At 34.8% G+C, this 16,807-nt stretch overlaps 1 protein-coding gene across 3 annotated transcripts; it reads right to left on the reverse strand.

Moving 5' to 3' along the window:
- Positions 1-8,081: 8,081 nt before the first annotated feature.
- On the reverse strand, positions 8,082-16,562 carry LOC659485 (phospholipid-transporting ATPase ABCA3). Of its 3 annotated transcripts, XM_064355461.1 has the most exons (17): positions 16,411-16,562; positions 13,642-13,892; positions 13,355-13,582; positions 13,189-13,304; positions 12,884-13,131; positions 12,603-12,837; positions 12,369-12,548; positions 12,109-12,318; positions 11,618-12,057; positions 11,027-11,568; positions 10,917-10,978; positions 10,500-10,861; positions 9,955-10,441; positions 9,776-9,901; positions 9,511-9,726; positions 8,289-9,463; positions 8,082-8,233 (listed from the first exon to the last, which is right to left on the reverse strand). In XM_064355461.1, the coding sequence occupies exons 2-17, from the start codon at positions 13,884-13,886 to the stop codon at positions 8,201-8,203; spliced, it is 4,905 nt and encodes a 1,634-aa protein (XP_064211531.1). In that variant the 5' UTR covers positions 13,887-13,892; positions 16,411-16,562; the 3' UTR covers positions 8,082-8,200. The 3 variants fall into 3 exon arrangements, with proteins under 3 accessions (XP_064211531.1, XP_064211522.1, XP_064211527.1); XM_064355452.1 differs by having other exon boundaries at positions 11,618-12,318; XM_064355457.1 differs by lacking the exon at positions 16,411-16,562 and adding an exon at positions 14,838-14,977 and having other exon boundaries at positions 11,618-12,318.
- Positions 16,563-16,807: the final 245 nt, after the last annotated feature.

Consider the following 16,807-nt stretch of genomic DNA (forward strand, 5'->3'; position numbering starts at 1 on the left):
TTTTTATAGGGACCAATAGATTCCATGAATTTATTCAAAAATTGTTTATGCTGTTACGTAAAAACAGAGCATGTAAATTTTTTTTAACATTTTTTCGGTACTCTGGGGGACTACCCAATTACTCCCTTTCAAAGAGGTGCGCGACTTTCCGGACACCTGTATTTAGAGTGTTAACGTATTCGTTGTTATACCTGTGTTGTTTGTTATAAAAAATAAAACAAATAAATTTTCTAGAAAGTATAGTAGTAGGGGGAAGCTTCTGCTAATATAAGACGTTCGGAACTATGATAATTTATAATTTTATTTGAAAAAAGCAACGTTGCTCAAAGATACACGTTAAAACTAAAACTAAAAATTATAATGAAAGTCTTGGATACCATTAAAAGGTGTCGAACAACATTTAATTTCTGATGTTTCAAACCATGGTTACGCCATTGTTGTTAGTCGAATTAGTTCGCCCATTATCGTAATTTTTATTTGTGTTATTGAATGCAACAGAGCGGAGAACAGCTTTATTTATTGAGTTTAATGATACTTTAAACAATTGAAAGTACGAATGAATAAGCAATGCACTAAAGAAATATAACAAATGCTGTTTCTGGAGTGATCGTAGCACTAGCGGCATGAATTCGGTTCACCAACTCCTCACGAGTTCTTCTAAAATTGCTTTTTCCAACGGTGCCCTTGGTAAAAGATCTAAACGACCAGTTGATTGCATACTTTGGTTCAGTCTATGAAAAGAGTTTTTGTCTGGATGCCTTCGTACGGCATACTGACGAGCGGCTTCACTTGCATCTCCAGCGTATTCACCAAACAGCACACAAGTTACAATATTCATAGTAGAAAAACATTTTAATCCTTCACTGACACTTTTTGAAACTGAAAAATTACCGCTGATAGACGAAACAAACATTTTAATGACATTATAAGCAATCATTTTAACAACAATGATTTGTGCCAAGTGTTGCCAGATTTAACATCATTGTTGACTCAAAAATTTAATTACCATTTCTAAAAGAATCTGGAAAGGTTTCTCCAGTTTTTATGTTACTAAGTCCTTTTATGCAACGTCATTTAAACTACAAATGAATTTGGATTCGAAATAGTAGTCCAAACACGTTCATTTTTGGCAAAGAATTTTTAATCTTTACTTCATCATATCTTCATCAATATAAAACTTAGATTTTTTTAACATTATTCTGGTTATCTAGGGCATCGGTCGATGATGTAGTGTCAAGGCGGTGCGCGACTTTCCGGACACCTGTATGTACCTATGGTCATTGATAGAGTAGAAAATAATCTTTTTACTTTACTTGATTTTAATTTCAATTATTCGTTTGTAATTTGCCGCCATTTTAATACTTTACGGCATCTTAAAGCACGCAGCGTCATCAAGTGCAATGTCAAATAGTCATTATTTGACGGAATATTTTACGGTTTGCAGAAAATTCGCCACTGTATTTTTGTAATTTCACAAATTTCAGGGAATGTTTATGCAAGACTACCTTCATTATCATCCATACTCTTGTTTTTTGACAAAATTTGGATAAAACAAAAATTTTAAATCAATTTTTCACTTTCAAAATTGAGTCATAACCAGCCGTTACAAAAATTCCAAAATCGACTAATTTCATTTAATTTTTGTTTAAAAACGGCAAAAAGGGGGCAAACGCCACTCGTTTTTGAAACTGAATTCGTACTTTAAGACTGGTCTTATGAAATTTGTTTTTTAATATACTGTTATTACTACCAGAAGGATAAAAGTGTACTACCTAAAACAGTAAGCGAAAATGCCAATGACTTAGTTTTCAAGGGCCTCACTTTTTGCATTTTATTTGCTAATTTAAAAATTAAAAATTATTAAAATGAAAATTAGGTTTTTATTAAGAATAAAAATGTAGGTGTCATTTTTTGACAAAACAGTGTCGTGTATATTGTTTTTAATGGCGTAATTATTATGATTATTATCAATCATAATTAGGTAGAGTTTTATTAGGTACTTCTAGAAGTGACTTTTCAAAAAGAAAAACTAATAACAATTAAATCTACCTTAAGAATTTTTGGGTAATAGAAAATTAGCCAGGTGTGTATTCACAAATAAATTAATTTCTAAATACTAGCCCTGAATAAAGTAAATATTAGATAACCTATTATAATATCAATTATAATAACTTGAGACCCCTAAATTATTATTAAGCGGCTAATACTTTTTCTAGTTACATGGTTTAACTTTCTATAATTTGGTTGCTAATCTGTCTCGAACAAATTTCTTTTTCAACAGAAACAACGGAAGTTATTATTGTTTTGTTGAACAAAACTAACAAAAAAATGCTCTTGGATTTGTTACTCAGACGCAGACCGTCCGGTCCCATTGTAAATCTTTCTGTGGATTTGTCTGATCGTCTGCTATAAATCATTGCCCGAGAAATTTTGTGCTTTCAATAATTTAGAATATTTGCGATTTCAAGCTTATTTTTAATAATAGAAAAAAAATAAAAAATACCAAGCTGTTTGACATAAAAATCTCTAGCGATTGGCTGGAGAGTTGTTTCGTTTTGAAGCCTTGGTGTCTTTATACGTGTTTTAGTTCCAAAACGTGTTTATTTTAATAGCCAAAATTTATTAAGTACTATTAGCTTTCAAACTATAAAAACGTCAACGTCGCAGTTTACCGAATTATTTTTATTTAAATAAGTTTGATAAAAATTTAAAATAGTTGTTAATGATTATATATCGAAGGACCAGGAGACTGAATTTAGGGGGATTTCACAAAGAAGCTGTTTACTCTTACGAAGCTATATTCAATCTCTATTTACAATATTTACAAAGTACCGACGGTACCCTCATGGGCACCCCCACCCCGTTGTCGGGGTAGCTTAAAGGGAGGGGAATTCTTAACATCCTCCCCCCCGCCAATTAACAATTAATGAATAAAACACAACTTATTCTAACTTAACTAACATGCACAATATCATTGTAATCAAATACATAAAAATTATCTAGGTAAAAACTTAAAACTAACAAACACAAGTAATAACGAAAAAAAGACAAGACAAATTAGTTATAAAATGAACAACTTAAAACTAAGAACACAATACATTTTCAACCAGCAGGTAATTACCACGTGTACCACAAAATTTGAATTTGAACTGTTTCGTCGCGTTTTTGTCGTCGCACTTTAGTGGCTTATTCGCACTAGTCCATCGGAAGCACACACACACGATTTACTCCTCTTTTTGTGATTCCACTCGCGGTCTTCACTGATACGACCCTGGTGATGCCGTCTGCGCCCTAACTGCCAGTATAAGGGAGGCAGGTTGTCTTCCCGCAAAATCACCAAGGTGCCCGGTTGCAAGGAAATAGTCGATGCTGTCTTCCACTTGTTCCTGACTTGGAACTGCGACAGATATTCGCTCCTCCATCTTTTCCAAAATGTCTTATTTTTTCCACCAATTGCCACCTGGACAGGCGGTTGTCCGGCAGCGACAACATGTGAGTTTCTAACGGCGCCGTCAAAGGGGCCCCAATCAGAAAATGGCCCGGCGTCAATGGTTCCAAGTCATTTGGGTCGTTACTCAAAGGGGTAATAGGTCGGGAGTTCATGCATGATTCTATTAATGTCAGCAAGGTGTACATTTCTTTATATCTTAATAACGAGAGTCCCACAACACGTTTAAAATGATGCTTAAATGCTTTAACCCCCGCTTCCCAAATTCCCCCGATATATGGAGACTTGGCAGAAATAAACTTCCATTTAATACCTTCATTATTTAATCCTTTGACCACTTTCTTTTCAAATTCATTTGACTTAAATAAATGTTCAATTTCCTGCAACTCTCTGTTTGCACCCACGAATATTGTACCATTGTCCGATATAATTAATTGACTCTACTTTACCGCGTCGTGCCATCATGCGTTTTAAGGCATTCAAAAATGACTCCGAGGTATAATCAAGGACCAATTCTAGATGGACTGCTCTCGTCACCAAACAAATAAACAACGCTACATATGACGTTACCGTTCTTTTGCCTCGGCCACGCGCTTCTTTAATTAGTATAGGGCCTGCATAATAGACCCCACAATTCGCGAATGGTCGCGCAGGAGTAACCCTTTCGGTTGGTAAATCACCCATTAGTTGTTGAAAAGGCAAAGGTTTTACTTTAAAACAAATTATGCACTTATGTATTACTTGACGAACTGCACTGCGTCCCGAGATTGGCCAGTACTTTTGTCTTACCGCTGCTAACATTGCTTGAGTTCCCGCGTGCAAATTCTTCTCGTGAAAGTATTGAATTATTAATTTTGTAACTATGTATATGATCTTTTGGTAACAACATTTGGTGTTTACTATCAAATTGTATTCTTGCATTCCGTAGACGGCCACCAACTCTAATAATTTCATTACTGTCTAGAAATAAGTTAAGTGATCGTAAATTATTTTCTTTACTGACTTCTTTATCATTTTTTAACTCTGTTGCTGTCCTGCGAAATATTCTTAATTGTACCAATTTTACAATAGTGTTACAAGCCGCATCTCTTTCTTGTCGTGTCAGCAATATTTCAGAATGTTTAGCCGTTTTATTACGACAATTATTAGCAAATCTTAAACAGTAGCCCATGATGTTTATTAATTTTGAAAATGAGGACACTTTAGCAAAAATTGGTAACTCCGACGTGTCGATACAAATAATTAAGCTTACGCTTTTTTGCTCTGGAGCTTCAATTTTTGACACATTTACATTGGACTTTGGCCACTCATGCTCATTTTTGTTTAACCAAGTGGGTCCGTTCCACCACAACGACGAACTTTTCAACGTTTGAGGACTCGCGCCTCTCGAAATAATATCAGCGGGGTTATCTCCTGAATTTACATGAACCCAGTTAGCCATTTCAGTATTTAATTGGATTAGACCGACCCGAGTTGCCACAAATTGTTGCCACTTACTTGGTGCTCCTTTGATCCAAGCTAACGTTATTGTTGAATCCGACCATAAAAAATATTTGTCAAATGTTATCCCTACTGTGGTTATAACTTTCTCAAAGAGCCAAAAGTACCGCTGCGCTTAATTCTAATTATGGTAACGTTATTTGCTTAAGCGGCGCTACGCGCGATTTCGCACACCAAAGACGCGTTGCCACTTCACCATCTAAATCTGTTGTTCTGATATAAATCACTGCATGGTGATTATATTATATGGAAAAAAAGGAATAACTTTTCGCGAAATATTGTAACTACTAATAAGGTGTAATTCTTCTAAGAACATACAAAATCTACTTCGTAATGTTTGGGGAATTGGATCGTCCCAATTAATTTTTAGTAGCCATAATTTTTGCGGTAACTATAACCGGCCCTAACACCCCAATCGGATCATAAATTTTGGCGATAACACTTAAAACTGTACGTTTGGTAATTTTGCTTACTCCAGTTTTATTTTTAATTTCGTACCTAAAAGTATCATTTCCGCAATTCCACGTAAGCCCTAAATCTGAGTTTAATCTAACCACAACGTCTGTGAGCGAATGGGTTACATCTGGGAGTACTAATAAACTATTTGAGGCCCATTTGCGTAAAATAAACCCACCTCTTTTTAAAATTAAGTTTACTTCATCCCTCAATTTAATCGCGGTTTCTACCGAATTTGTTCCTGTAAGGAGATCGTCCATGTAAAAATCTTTTAAAATTATTTCGCTGGCTTCTGGGTACTCATCTCTCGCTTCTAATGCTACTTGTCTTAAGCACCTCATAGCCAAAAATGGGGCACACGTGAGTCCATACGTCACTGTTTGCAATTGGTAAATGTTAATGGGATGTCGATTATTCTCGATAGCTGCCAAAATACCCCGGCTCCAATCAGTAAATCCAATGGTGCCGAGATATTAAAATTAGGATCCGCTAATCGTATATTTCCCGGAATGTCCCAGTCCGATACGTCAAAAGTCTCCGATGGTAAATTGTTAGTAATCGACGGCAAAACTAAGCATGTTAAGTCAGCTGTAAAATTGGAATGAATTGATTTAATTGTTAGGTCAGCTGATTTCTTAATTTGAGTCACCGTTTTATTAATTCCCAAAATCGGCAAAATTATGGCATTTGTTTCTAGCTTCAACTCGTTACACATGGACTCAGTTATGAAATGTTGTTGCGATCCGACATCTAATAAAGCTTGACCTTTTTTTGCTTCTTCCCTTGAATTTACAATTTCAACAATTGCAGTGGACAACAAAACGTCGGTGTTTTTAGTTAAATTACAATGATTACTGCTCACCGCATTAACTGGATTAAAAGACGCGATATTTTGATTTTGGCGTCTTGGAAAATGTAAAAGACTATGATGACAGTTGCTACAATTTTTACAACTAAGATTTGCACGACAGTTTCGTGTGTCATGTCCCGATTTCAAACAATTAAAACAATTAAAAAATTAAGTTTTTTGGCTTCTTCTACTCTTTCATTCACATTAGGTTTTAAAAAACTTTGACACTGATATATCATATGCGGCTGTTTACACTTTAAGCAATTTGTTTGATAAGAATTCACACGGTTTTTTGGATATTCCATTACTTTTGTTTTTTGATTAGAAGATGTACCGCTATTTAACTCCGATGACGCTTCTACTGACTCCAGCGTCTGACATAACCGCGTTAAAAATTCTAAAAGATCAGTCATCGTGGGTAGATCATGCGGCGTTAACTTTGATTCCCACTCTGTTTTAATCCCAGAATCAAACTTATTTACTATTAACTGGATTAAAAGATCTTCCCAATGTTCCGTGGGTCTGCCTTTCGACGCTAACGATTCTAAATTTGCATTAACCCTATCAACTAGTTCCCGTAACGAACTAGGTGATGCCTTGGATATCTGCGGTAAATTAAACAACGCATGAATATGGTGCTGTACGATTAACCGCCTACTATCAAAACGTTTTATTAATAATTCTCTAGATTTATCATAATTTTCTGCCGAAACTGTAAGCGCGTCAACCGTGCGTTCGGCATCCCCTGTTAGACAATTTTCAAATAATGAAACTTTTCTATATTCCCTAACGCTGTATTAATTATGAATCAAGACTGTAAAACTATCATGAAAATTCGTCCATTCCACATATTGGCCACTAAACGACGGTAAATTGATTGACGGTAGTTGAACAAACGATGGCCACCTGACGGAGATGAGTCCTCCTTTGCGTTATTTTCCCGTTTGTTTATTATTTTTTCTGCCGCGATTAACGTCGCATAAAAATGTTTCTCATATGATTCGCGTTCCTCTATTTGCTCTTCGACTTTAGCAGTAAGCTAGATTTCTAATTGTACCTTATTATACCTCTCTAATAGCCCTTTAAAATCCTTTAATTTGCACTGCAGCATCGGAATGGTGTCTTTCTTTTTAAATGCTCTGACATAATTTGAAAATCTAGTGGTCGCCGATTTTATTTGTTTACGTTCAGCTTTTAACACATCCCCCATTTTTTACTTAAATTCTCAAAAACACACTAGATAATTTACAATAATTACCTACGTTAAGTACTGATATCAGGCGTATCAGTCAATTTTACACCCGCATAAATGCACACCTTACGAAACTCTCACAATGACACAATAGGATATATTATTTTAGGATTTAGGATTGAGTACGACCACTGACCTTTTTCACTCTTCTCTTCTGCTTCTCTTCCACGACCGGAATCTTGTCCAATAAATATTGCGCACCTCACAAACACTTTATCCGGCTCGATTGGACCAAAAATATGTATATTGAAGGACCAGGAGACTGAATTTAGGGGAATTTCACAAATAAGCTGTTTACTCTTACGAAGCTATATTCAATCTCTATTTACAATATTTACAAAGTACCGACGGTACCCTCATGGGCACCCCCACCCCGTTGTCGGGGTAGCGTAAAGGGAGGGGAATTCTTAACAATGATTACATCTCTCATTGAAACTATATATTGCATTACGAGTAGCTATAAATTTTGTGACGTACATAATCATTTTGAGAGCAAAGGCGACGTTGGCGTTTTTATTCTTTTGAAACGGCTAATAGATTTTTTTAAATTTTCTAAAAGAGAAATGAAACCAAACTTTTAAAATAAATACTATGTATTTTGTACGTTACAGCAACAGTAAGTTATGTTTGTAATAAATATAAATTTGAAAATTACCTAAATACGTTCTTTCTTGTCAAATGACAAATAATCGTACTAGTTTTGGTACTTTGTAAAACTCAAAAAGACCTAAAACAAAATTTGTGTTAATAATTTTAAAGTTGTTTGTGACTTTTTTCCTCACTTGTTCTAGACTGCACTGACCCAACGAATAGTCCTCGATGTTGAGATCTTTCTTGCCCCTCTCCAAAATCCCAAACATCTTCGACCACGTTAACGAACTATTGTTAACCAACTGATACGACACCAACTCTTGATACTTTTCTTTTAGTTCAGCTCCCGGAAAGTGTGTCTGAATGAACCTATCGATGACGGTAATTTCATCATCAAGAGAGACGTTATCGCTGTGCTTCTTCACTTTTATCGTGAGGGCATAGCCTTGCGCAAATTTATTTTTCAATCGTTGGGTGGATCCCAGACACTGGAATGTGCCATTTACCATGATGGCGATTCTTGTGCACAACGCTTCGCACTCTTCCATACTGTGTGACGTCAAAACGATGCACTTTCCTCGATCCCTCAACTTAGCTAGCGCTGTCCATAGAAACCGTTTTGTTGCTGGGTCCATTCCTGCGGTGGGCTCATCGAGATAAATAATCGGGGGATCCCCGATCAAGGCAAGAGCAGTGCTCAGTTTTCGCTTATTTCCTCCGCTGAGTTCCTTCACTTTTTTGTGGATGTGTTTATAGAAGTCGAATTCATGGGCTAGATTTACGGCCAACGGGATGCATTTCTTGTAAGGAATTCCTCGGATGAGGCCAAAAATCAGCAGTGTTTCTTTGACCGTGAGGTCATCTAACAAGGCATCAAACTGGGGACAATAACCGATCAGTTTTTGGACTTGCTTTTGTTCCGTTTTAATGTTGTGTCCTAGCACCCAGGCCTCACCATACGATATTTGTTCATCGCCGGTCATCATTTTGAAAGTGGTAGTTTTACCAGCACCGTTAACTCCCAATAACCCGAAGCATTCGTAGGGTTTTACACCCAAGCAAAGGCCATTAACCGCAAGGAAGTTCTTGTAATACTTTGTGACATCTCGGAGAACGAGAGAGTAGGTTTTCGTGAGGTCGTATTCAGATGTATTTCGAATTTTTTCGTTTTCTTCTTGCACATCACTTTCGAGAGATACGTTTTGAAGTGGCGGTTTATTGTAATTAATTATTTTGTTCATAACGTAACTGAACAAACCATATTCGTTGATTAAGAGTACAGCAAAGAGGATAAACGACATAAGAAAGGAAATAACTATATTGCGCCCAATACCGGGTGTATCAAAAGAATAGTAGTTGTCAATATCTACGAATAATTCTATATTTCAAGTGGCACGAAATAAAATAACTTACTGCAACACATTGAGTTGGCGGCACAAGCTTGTTCATAACTTGCACCATTTTTTAGACAAACATCTCTCAAAGTACTTATTGAACCCACATCATAAGCTCCTTTAGCTACAGTGTAGAAAGGAACAAAAAGAAGTACCCAATGGAGAGGTCGTGCCACATATAAAACACCTAGAGCTTCAATTTCCAAAACTTGCATGGCCGTAATTCCAACAATGCCTAAATAGTGAATAAACTTAGTAATAAATAATGCAAGTTTGCAATTTACCAGAAACTGCTCCCAACAACATCATTCTAGAAAATCCGGAAGATGGAATACTGAACAAGTACGATGTTAAATAAACAAATGGTAAGACAAAGAAGCCAAAATAAACAAGCACTAAAGTTATGCGACCTGAAATAATTGCAAGTAGACAACAAAATCAAACCTTTACATCAATTTCTTACCTATTTCGTCCGTTGTCTTAAAACCGTCTTCCTGCAGAACTGCAAATGTGATGAGAACAAAAATGACTGTTATCAGATATGTGATTAGATCGCAAAGGAAAGCAGTTCCCCAGAAAACGAAAGCATTTACACCAGAAACGAACTGCAGGTGTTTGGATTTACTAACTCGTTCTCGGATATAAAATAAAATGTAGAAACTAGCAACGAAAGCCATTCCGTATCCTAGTTCCATTGCTATTTGGTACACCATAAGGTTAAATTGCATATTGTTGAGTTCAGCTTCCTTGCTCAGAGGAAGCGGGTGATTAATAAAATTAAGGGTTTTTTTTTCTCCAAATTTGCTCTTGTAAACAGTATTCAACACAAGACTGAGGGATAGTGATGTTGAGTGATAAGGATCACCGTTAAACCAAGCGGTGGCAACTGTACTGTTGAAAGAAGCCGCAACAGTATAGTGCCTTTTTACAGTTGATGGTGACTCTTTTGTCTAAAAAACAGAAAAATAAGATTAGAGTCACGTTGAAAGTTTTGTGTTGTATATTTACCAAATTTATGATTTCCGATTCAAGATTATTAACTGTTTTTGCTGGGTACCCATTTAGCATATTTATGTATGTATTGGCCAGTGAACTGCCATCATTTTGGACTAGTGTTATTGGTTCATTGTACGATTCTAGAGACATTTTTAAGGCGGGAAACGAAGTTTTGGGTGCGTAACCTCGGGCATTTAGAACTGTGATTATCAAAAGTGCCACAGGTAAAATAACTTGGAGTAGGAACAAGTACCAAGATCTTAGAAGAGATAAGTTTTTCTTCAGGACAATGGCTATGAACTGATTCCTCAGTAAGTTGAAACCACTCAGATGGGCGATGTTTAAACTACTTAAACCAGATTCTTCCACAGTTACTGAAAACAGCAATTATTATACATTTTGCATTTCTAAAGATTTTGTAAAGTATACTTGTACTTTCACTGTTTCCATTTATTTTTTTCGAAAGTTTATTATCATGGTCGGCACCGACTCTGAAAATACAGTCTTGTAATTTATTACTTTCAGGTAGATAAACTCACTTCATAAAAACTTCTTCAAGTGTTGTTAGCGATACTCCGTAACTTTGCACACCCAGACTGGTACTTTCATTTTCTAACTGGCCTAGCATTTTTTCAAATTTCCATGATTCATTTTCGGGTAGTTGATAAGTCAGCTCAGAACCTACGTGAGAATGTATTTGCACGTTTGGTATATAATTTTGCAGCAGCTGTGTAATTTTGGACGGTTGGCAATTTGGTGTTACATCCATGATTAGGTAATAACCAGCGCCGTATTTCTTCTTTAAGAAGAAACTTGATCCGCAACATTGTAATTCGCCACCTGTCATTATAGCAATCCTATCTCCTAATAGATCTGCTTCATCCATGTAGTGTGTTGTTAGTAGAATTGTTCGTCCGCTCTTTTGCTTTTGAAGTAAATTCCAAATCGCTCTTCTTGCTGAAGGGTCCATCCCTGCTGTTGGTTCATCAAGCATCACTACTTTAGATTTTCCACAAAGCGCCATTCCTACACTTAACTTTCGCTTCATACCTCCAGACAGAGTACTTGAATGTGCATCTCTCTAAATTATCATATTAACAAACAGAAGAATATTTGGGGTAGTTAAGTACCTTATCTTCCAGCTCAAGTAGCTTCAGGTAACGATCAATTTCCTCATTAATTTCGTCGTTTCTTAAACCTTTTAATTTACCAAAGAAATACAAGTGTTCCCAAACAGTTAAGTTATCAAACAAGACGTTGTGTTGAAGGCACAAACCCATACTGTCCCGAACATTTTGTATACTGGTTCTTACATCATATCCGCTAACTATAGCGGTTCCACTAGTAGGTGGAAACATTCCGGTTATCATAGACATTGTTGTGGTTTTGCCTGCACCATTGTGGCCAAGCAAAACAGTGATATGGCCTTCATACATATCCAAATTCATATTTATAACTGCTTTATTGCCTCCAAATGTTTTTGAAAGGTTCTTCAATTGTATACCAACAGGTAGTTTTTCGGTGAAATCTTCATAGAATTCTCCCTTATTCTCAGACGACTGTTCATCACCTAGTTTAATGGAAAATATAAAAACTAAAAAAAAAACACAAAAGTACCTACCCATAGCCTGGATATTGTTACACCAGTAAGCTCTCGTAAAAGGGAAGTACCAAGGTTGTGGCACTCCAAAGTCACCGGGAAACACTGCTTCTATGTATAAAGCTATACACAAATAGAGGAATGTGTCGAGGATAAACATTAAGAAGAATGCACCAAGTGTTAAGTTATCATCGGGGGATACAGTTGAAAACAAATTACTCCATTGACTTCCTAAATAAATAAAACTTTGATATACATCCAAGTGTGCATAAAGCCTTTACCTTCTTCAATTGCTTCAAATTTTAGAATAACAGAGATGGCAAAAGACAATCCAGAGTTGGCCAAAAGACTTGAACTTAGTGCAGAACCTAAAGACACTATATCACCTTGCTGTTGTTGCAGTGTGTATGGCAGATATGTAAGAAAGAATACCAGACTGCCAACGGCTGTTGCAGTATTTGCTGTGAAAAATTATTATGCAATTTCAGATTTTAGTTTTCTGTACTAGTTAATACCTTTCGAAAAAAACACGCTTATTAGAAAAGTGAACGTGATGGTGCTGCATGCAAAAAGTATAAAAAACACAAATAAGACAGTGCCGTCGGAGTGCACAAAGACTGCATTCTTTTGGAAATTTACTTTTAAGACAATTGTGATTAGAATTATTGCTATTAGGAGAATAACAAAGCTACGTAGGAACCATGCCATCCAATGTAACCACCCAGGGAGGCCCATAACTTTCATAGATTCCTTGAATGTTTGTTTTAGATTAGATAATGATATATTTTGCATTTACCTTGAGTTGCTTTTCTTTTTCTGTTGTTATGGCCCTTATAGCGTTAACATAGTTAAACATAAAACTCATCATTATCATCAGCGATACCATCGTTTCCATTTGATCAAGGTAAAAGGCATCGTTTAACCATTCAGGGTAAGGGAATCGCTGCATAACCACTTCTGTATTCAAAGGAATATTTTCGCCGTTATTAATAAATATTTTAGTAATAATAGCTTGGGCATAGAGAAATCCTCGGTTGACATACCCTATTGAAAAATAATTCTTATCTATGATTACTGAAATTGTAGGCGATGGTATTATACCTGGTTCTCCACCCCAGTTGTCCTGACTCGATCTTGGGCCTGGTGTTTGTAAAAGCGGGTATATTAAATTAGTGTACCACTCTCGTCTAGAAACAATTGAATCTTCTGATGGAAACCTAAATGTTATGGTTATGGTTACGGTGATCGGTAAATAACTCCAGCTTACCGTAAAGTGACATCCACATTTTCAGGCAGTTTGCTGCTGTCATCAAGTCCAAATAAAGAATCGTCCAATTGTAAAGCAAAATTAAATCTATTATCTGGTATATCAGCGTTCATTTCAGCTGCAGTTCTATAACTTTTAAGAATTAAATTGGGTGGTGGTGTAACGTTGAGACAAAGATTTTCGAACACTTTTTCTAGTAGTGGGCTGGTTGGCGAATACGCCATGGTACTGTATGTTCAAAATTTGTTAGTAGTACAATTTCGTAAATTTGAATTTAGGTAACTTACATATTAGTCCTATGACCGTCTTGAAAACTCCAAGAACATAATTCTCCCATTGTCGATGCCGGTATAAATGGGTCATAACTGATTGGCCCCTCCTTACTAACATTAATTAAGCCTCTTACAGCAACAAGAATTAAACATATCAATACAGGATAAATAATCTCAAATGCTGCTTGAATCGGACGTCGTCGCAAAAGCGTCCAATTTTTCCACATCAACAATATAAATTTATTTAAACGGTTAGCCATTTTTTTCTGAAAAGTAAAGGAAGTGAGTAATTCATGAAAATCCAACGGAAAATTTTTAATCTAGGTTTTAGCGTATCATTTTAAAGATAAGCAATAAGTTAGCCAACACATAAAGTGGAACATTTTTTTAAAATTACTTATCTTTTTTCTTGGACATAAATCAATGAAATGAATGATTATTGGTTAATGTAACAGTCGACTTTCGAACATTCACGGAAATGAAGGCGTAGGAAAAGGGGATGAATTTTCACAATGATATACAGGGTGTTTCACATAATTTCATGAAGCGCATGATTGTATTAATTAACAATAAACTTTCCGAAACGATCTCGATTACAAATAATAACAATTCCCTTTGAAAAATTTAAGCCAATCGAAAAGCTGGAATAGTTTATTTTTAGCCATTAGCCCATTAACGATTACCAGACTGCGAAAATACTACATTAATGCCTGCTCTCGACAATTTCCTTACAAATGTTAAAAAAAAAACAATTTTTGAACACACATTTTCGTTTAATTACAGTGAAACCGGGCCTGAGAGAAATTGAACTGATAGATACAGTGCGTTCAAAAAGTCTTTAGATCAACTCTTGCTGTGGAACTTAGATTGACAGGTTTTTGTGTCTTTGATAGATTATCGTTTTATTCTGTTGAAGTGTCAAACGCCCTATTTTCTCCATCGCCAGTATTTTCGTATGAAGTAATCGTAAGAAATCCACATACGTTCAAAATTTCACAGCAAAAGTTGATCTAAGGACTTGTTGAACGTACTGTATCTATCAGTTCATTTTCTCTCAGGCCCGATTTCATCAATGAAATTTAAATTCAGTAAGTAGTAGAATAAATCCGCAGAAACGATTTTTATAATCATTGTAAGGATTGTTTTTTACTGTTCATTAGATTTAATCAAAGTTGTTGAAAATTGTTTGTCTGTATACTCCTCGTACTTACTTAGAAATTGCCGTCAATTTGGCATGCACTCGGAATATTACTAATATTAATGAAAACAGTCTTTACATATTTGTACACTCAACGTTATTTCTGCTATTAGTTAGTAAGTGATAAAAGTAACTAGATTACAATCACATGCATTTATCACTTATTGATAACAGTGTCTGAAAAAGGTACTTCTAATTCCTGACAATTAATAAAACAATGATTAGTTTGACAACCATAGTCAAGGATTTCCAAAAACTAAATAATTAAATGTGTTTTTATGTATCTATCTAGTTTTTCGTGATTTTTGTTTATTGTATTTTGTATTCAAAGTTAAATTTTCAAGTTAATTTTTTGATGCCTCAGTTTACATTTTTTTGACTTTAGCTAGCGGAAACGACAGCTCTTGCAACATTAAGCAAATACCCGTTGAAAAAATCAATATTTAATGTCAAATGATGTGTCAAACAATTAAAAAACTTATAAATTCGACAATAAATTAAATTCCACATCCTAGAAAACAAAAGAGTAACATTCGATACCATTGCTAAGGAAAACAAATTATAAAATATATAAAGGTTGCTTGAAAAAAAAATTGACCTCATTTTTGTGCTTAATTAAACGTAAAGACGTGATAAAAGTATCAGTTTTATCACCATACAAGAGCTTGTTCGACACTTTTGAATAACTCTGTGTAATAGAAATTCAATTCCTGCAGTTTTATTAAAATGCAAAGCATTTGGGATGTTTTGCTATCGTATATGGTTATATGAAAGGTTATACATATACAGGACATATCAAAAATACGTGTGTTAATTTTACCATGTAATAAAGCTCACCAAATACAACATCTTTTCTATATAACGTTTTGCAATATTCGTATTTATAATTTTCACTGTTTTCCTCCTTTCTTTTGTACAAACGAGGCGGTCAGTGTTTAATAATTATTTTGTATTTATAGCAACAATTTCCAATATTGTTTTAAATTGTTTAAATTATCCGTTTCTATCACAACGTTTCAGTATGTTATCTTTTTCCAGATTTTAAGCAAATTTACGATTTTTTTATTGAAAAATTACTAATAGAAAAGATGTTTTATTTATTGCTCTCTGTTACCTGATAAAATTAAGACACATATTGTGATACACCCTGTATACCTGTTTTTTTATTTAAAAGCTCATAACTTACAACTCATAGAAATGTTACTTCCAAGAGCAGGTTTTTTGCACTGTAATGGATTTTTAATTAAAAAAGCAGGTACACATATCGGGTGATCAGTTTCGAACCCGAACACCATTACAAATTATTATTGTCCTTGCTTTTAAATACTATTCCTATCGTTTCTAAGGTAATTTTTAGAATATTGTTATCATCAAAGCAAATTAAGAATGTCTCTAAGATCACCTTAGAAACTAGAGAGTCAAAGATAGTCATATTTTTTATGGGTGTCCGAGTATGAAACTGATCACCCGGTATATAAAATTAACAAAAATATGCACATTCATTCATATAATAAGGCTTGGTAACAGATAAAAAGATCAATACATAAACTATGATTATTTTTAATATATAAAATACCTATACTTACCACTTTTAGAAGCGAAAAATAAAAAAAATATCTAATAACTTTCAATCAACCTTAAGTTTATATTTGGCTCATTTCTGCACAGTCTTAAGTCAGTATCACACACACTTTTAAATATTTTAGATTGCTCATGTAATATATATGTTGCTATCTGATCTATTGTTTCTGACGTAATAGATAAAGAGATAATTTGTATTGGATGTCATCGTTTCCAAATTCCTTATTCAATATTCGTGTTTGAACAAGTACATCGATACATGTTTTCACACCATTGACAACATTTTGTTTTCTGATTTAGAAGCAATTTTCACTCTATATGTTTTTCCAAAATTCAAGTTACTAAAGAAATCTATTTTTTTCAAAATACCATTTTAAGTTGATGTTTACAGCGATAAAAAAA

The sequence above is a fragment of the Tribolium castaneum genome, chromosome 1, assembly GCF_031307605.1.
Source record: "Tribolium castaneum strain GA2 chromosome 1, icTriCast1.1, whole genome shotgun sequence".
Taxonomy (NCBI): Eukaryota; Metazoa; Arthropoda; class Insecta; order Coleoptera; family Tenebrionidae; genus Tribolium; species Tribolium castaneum.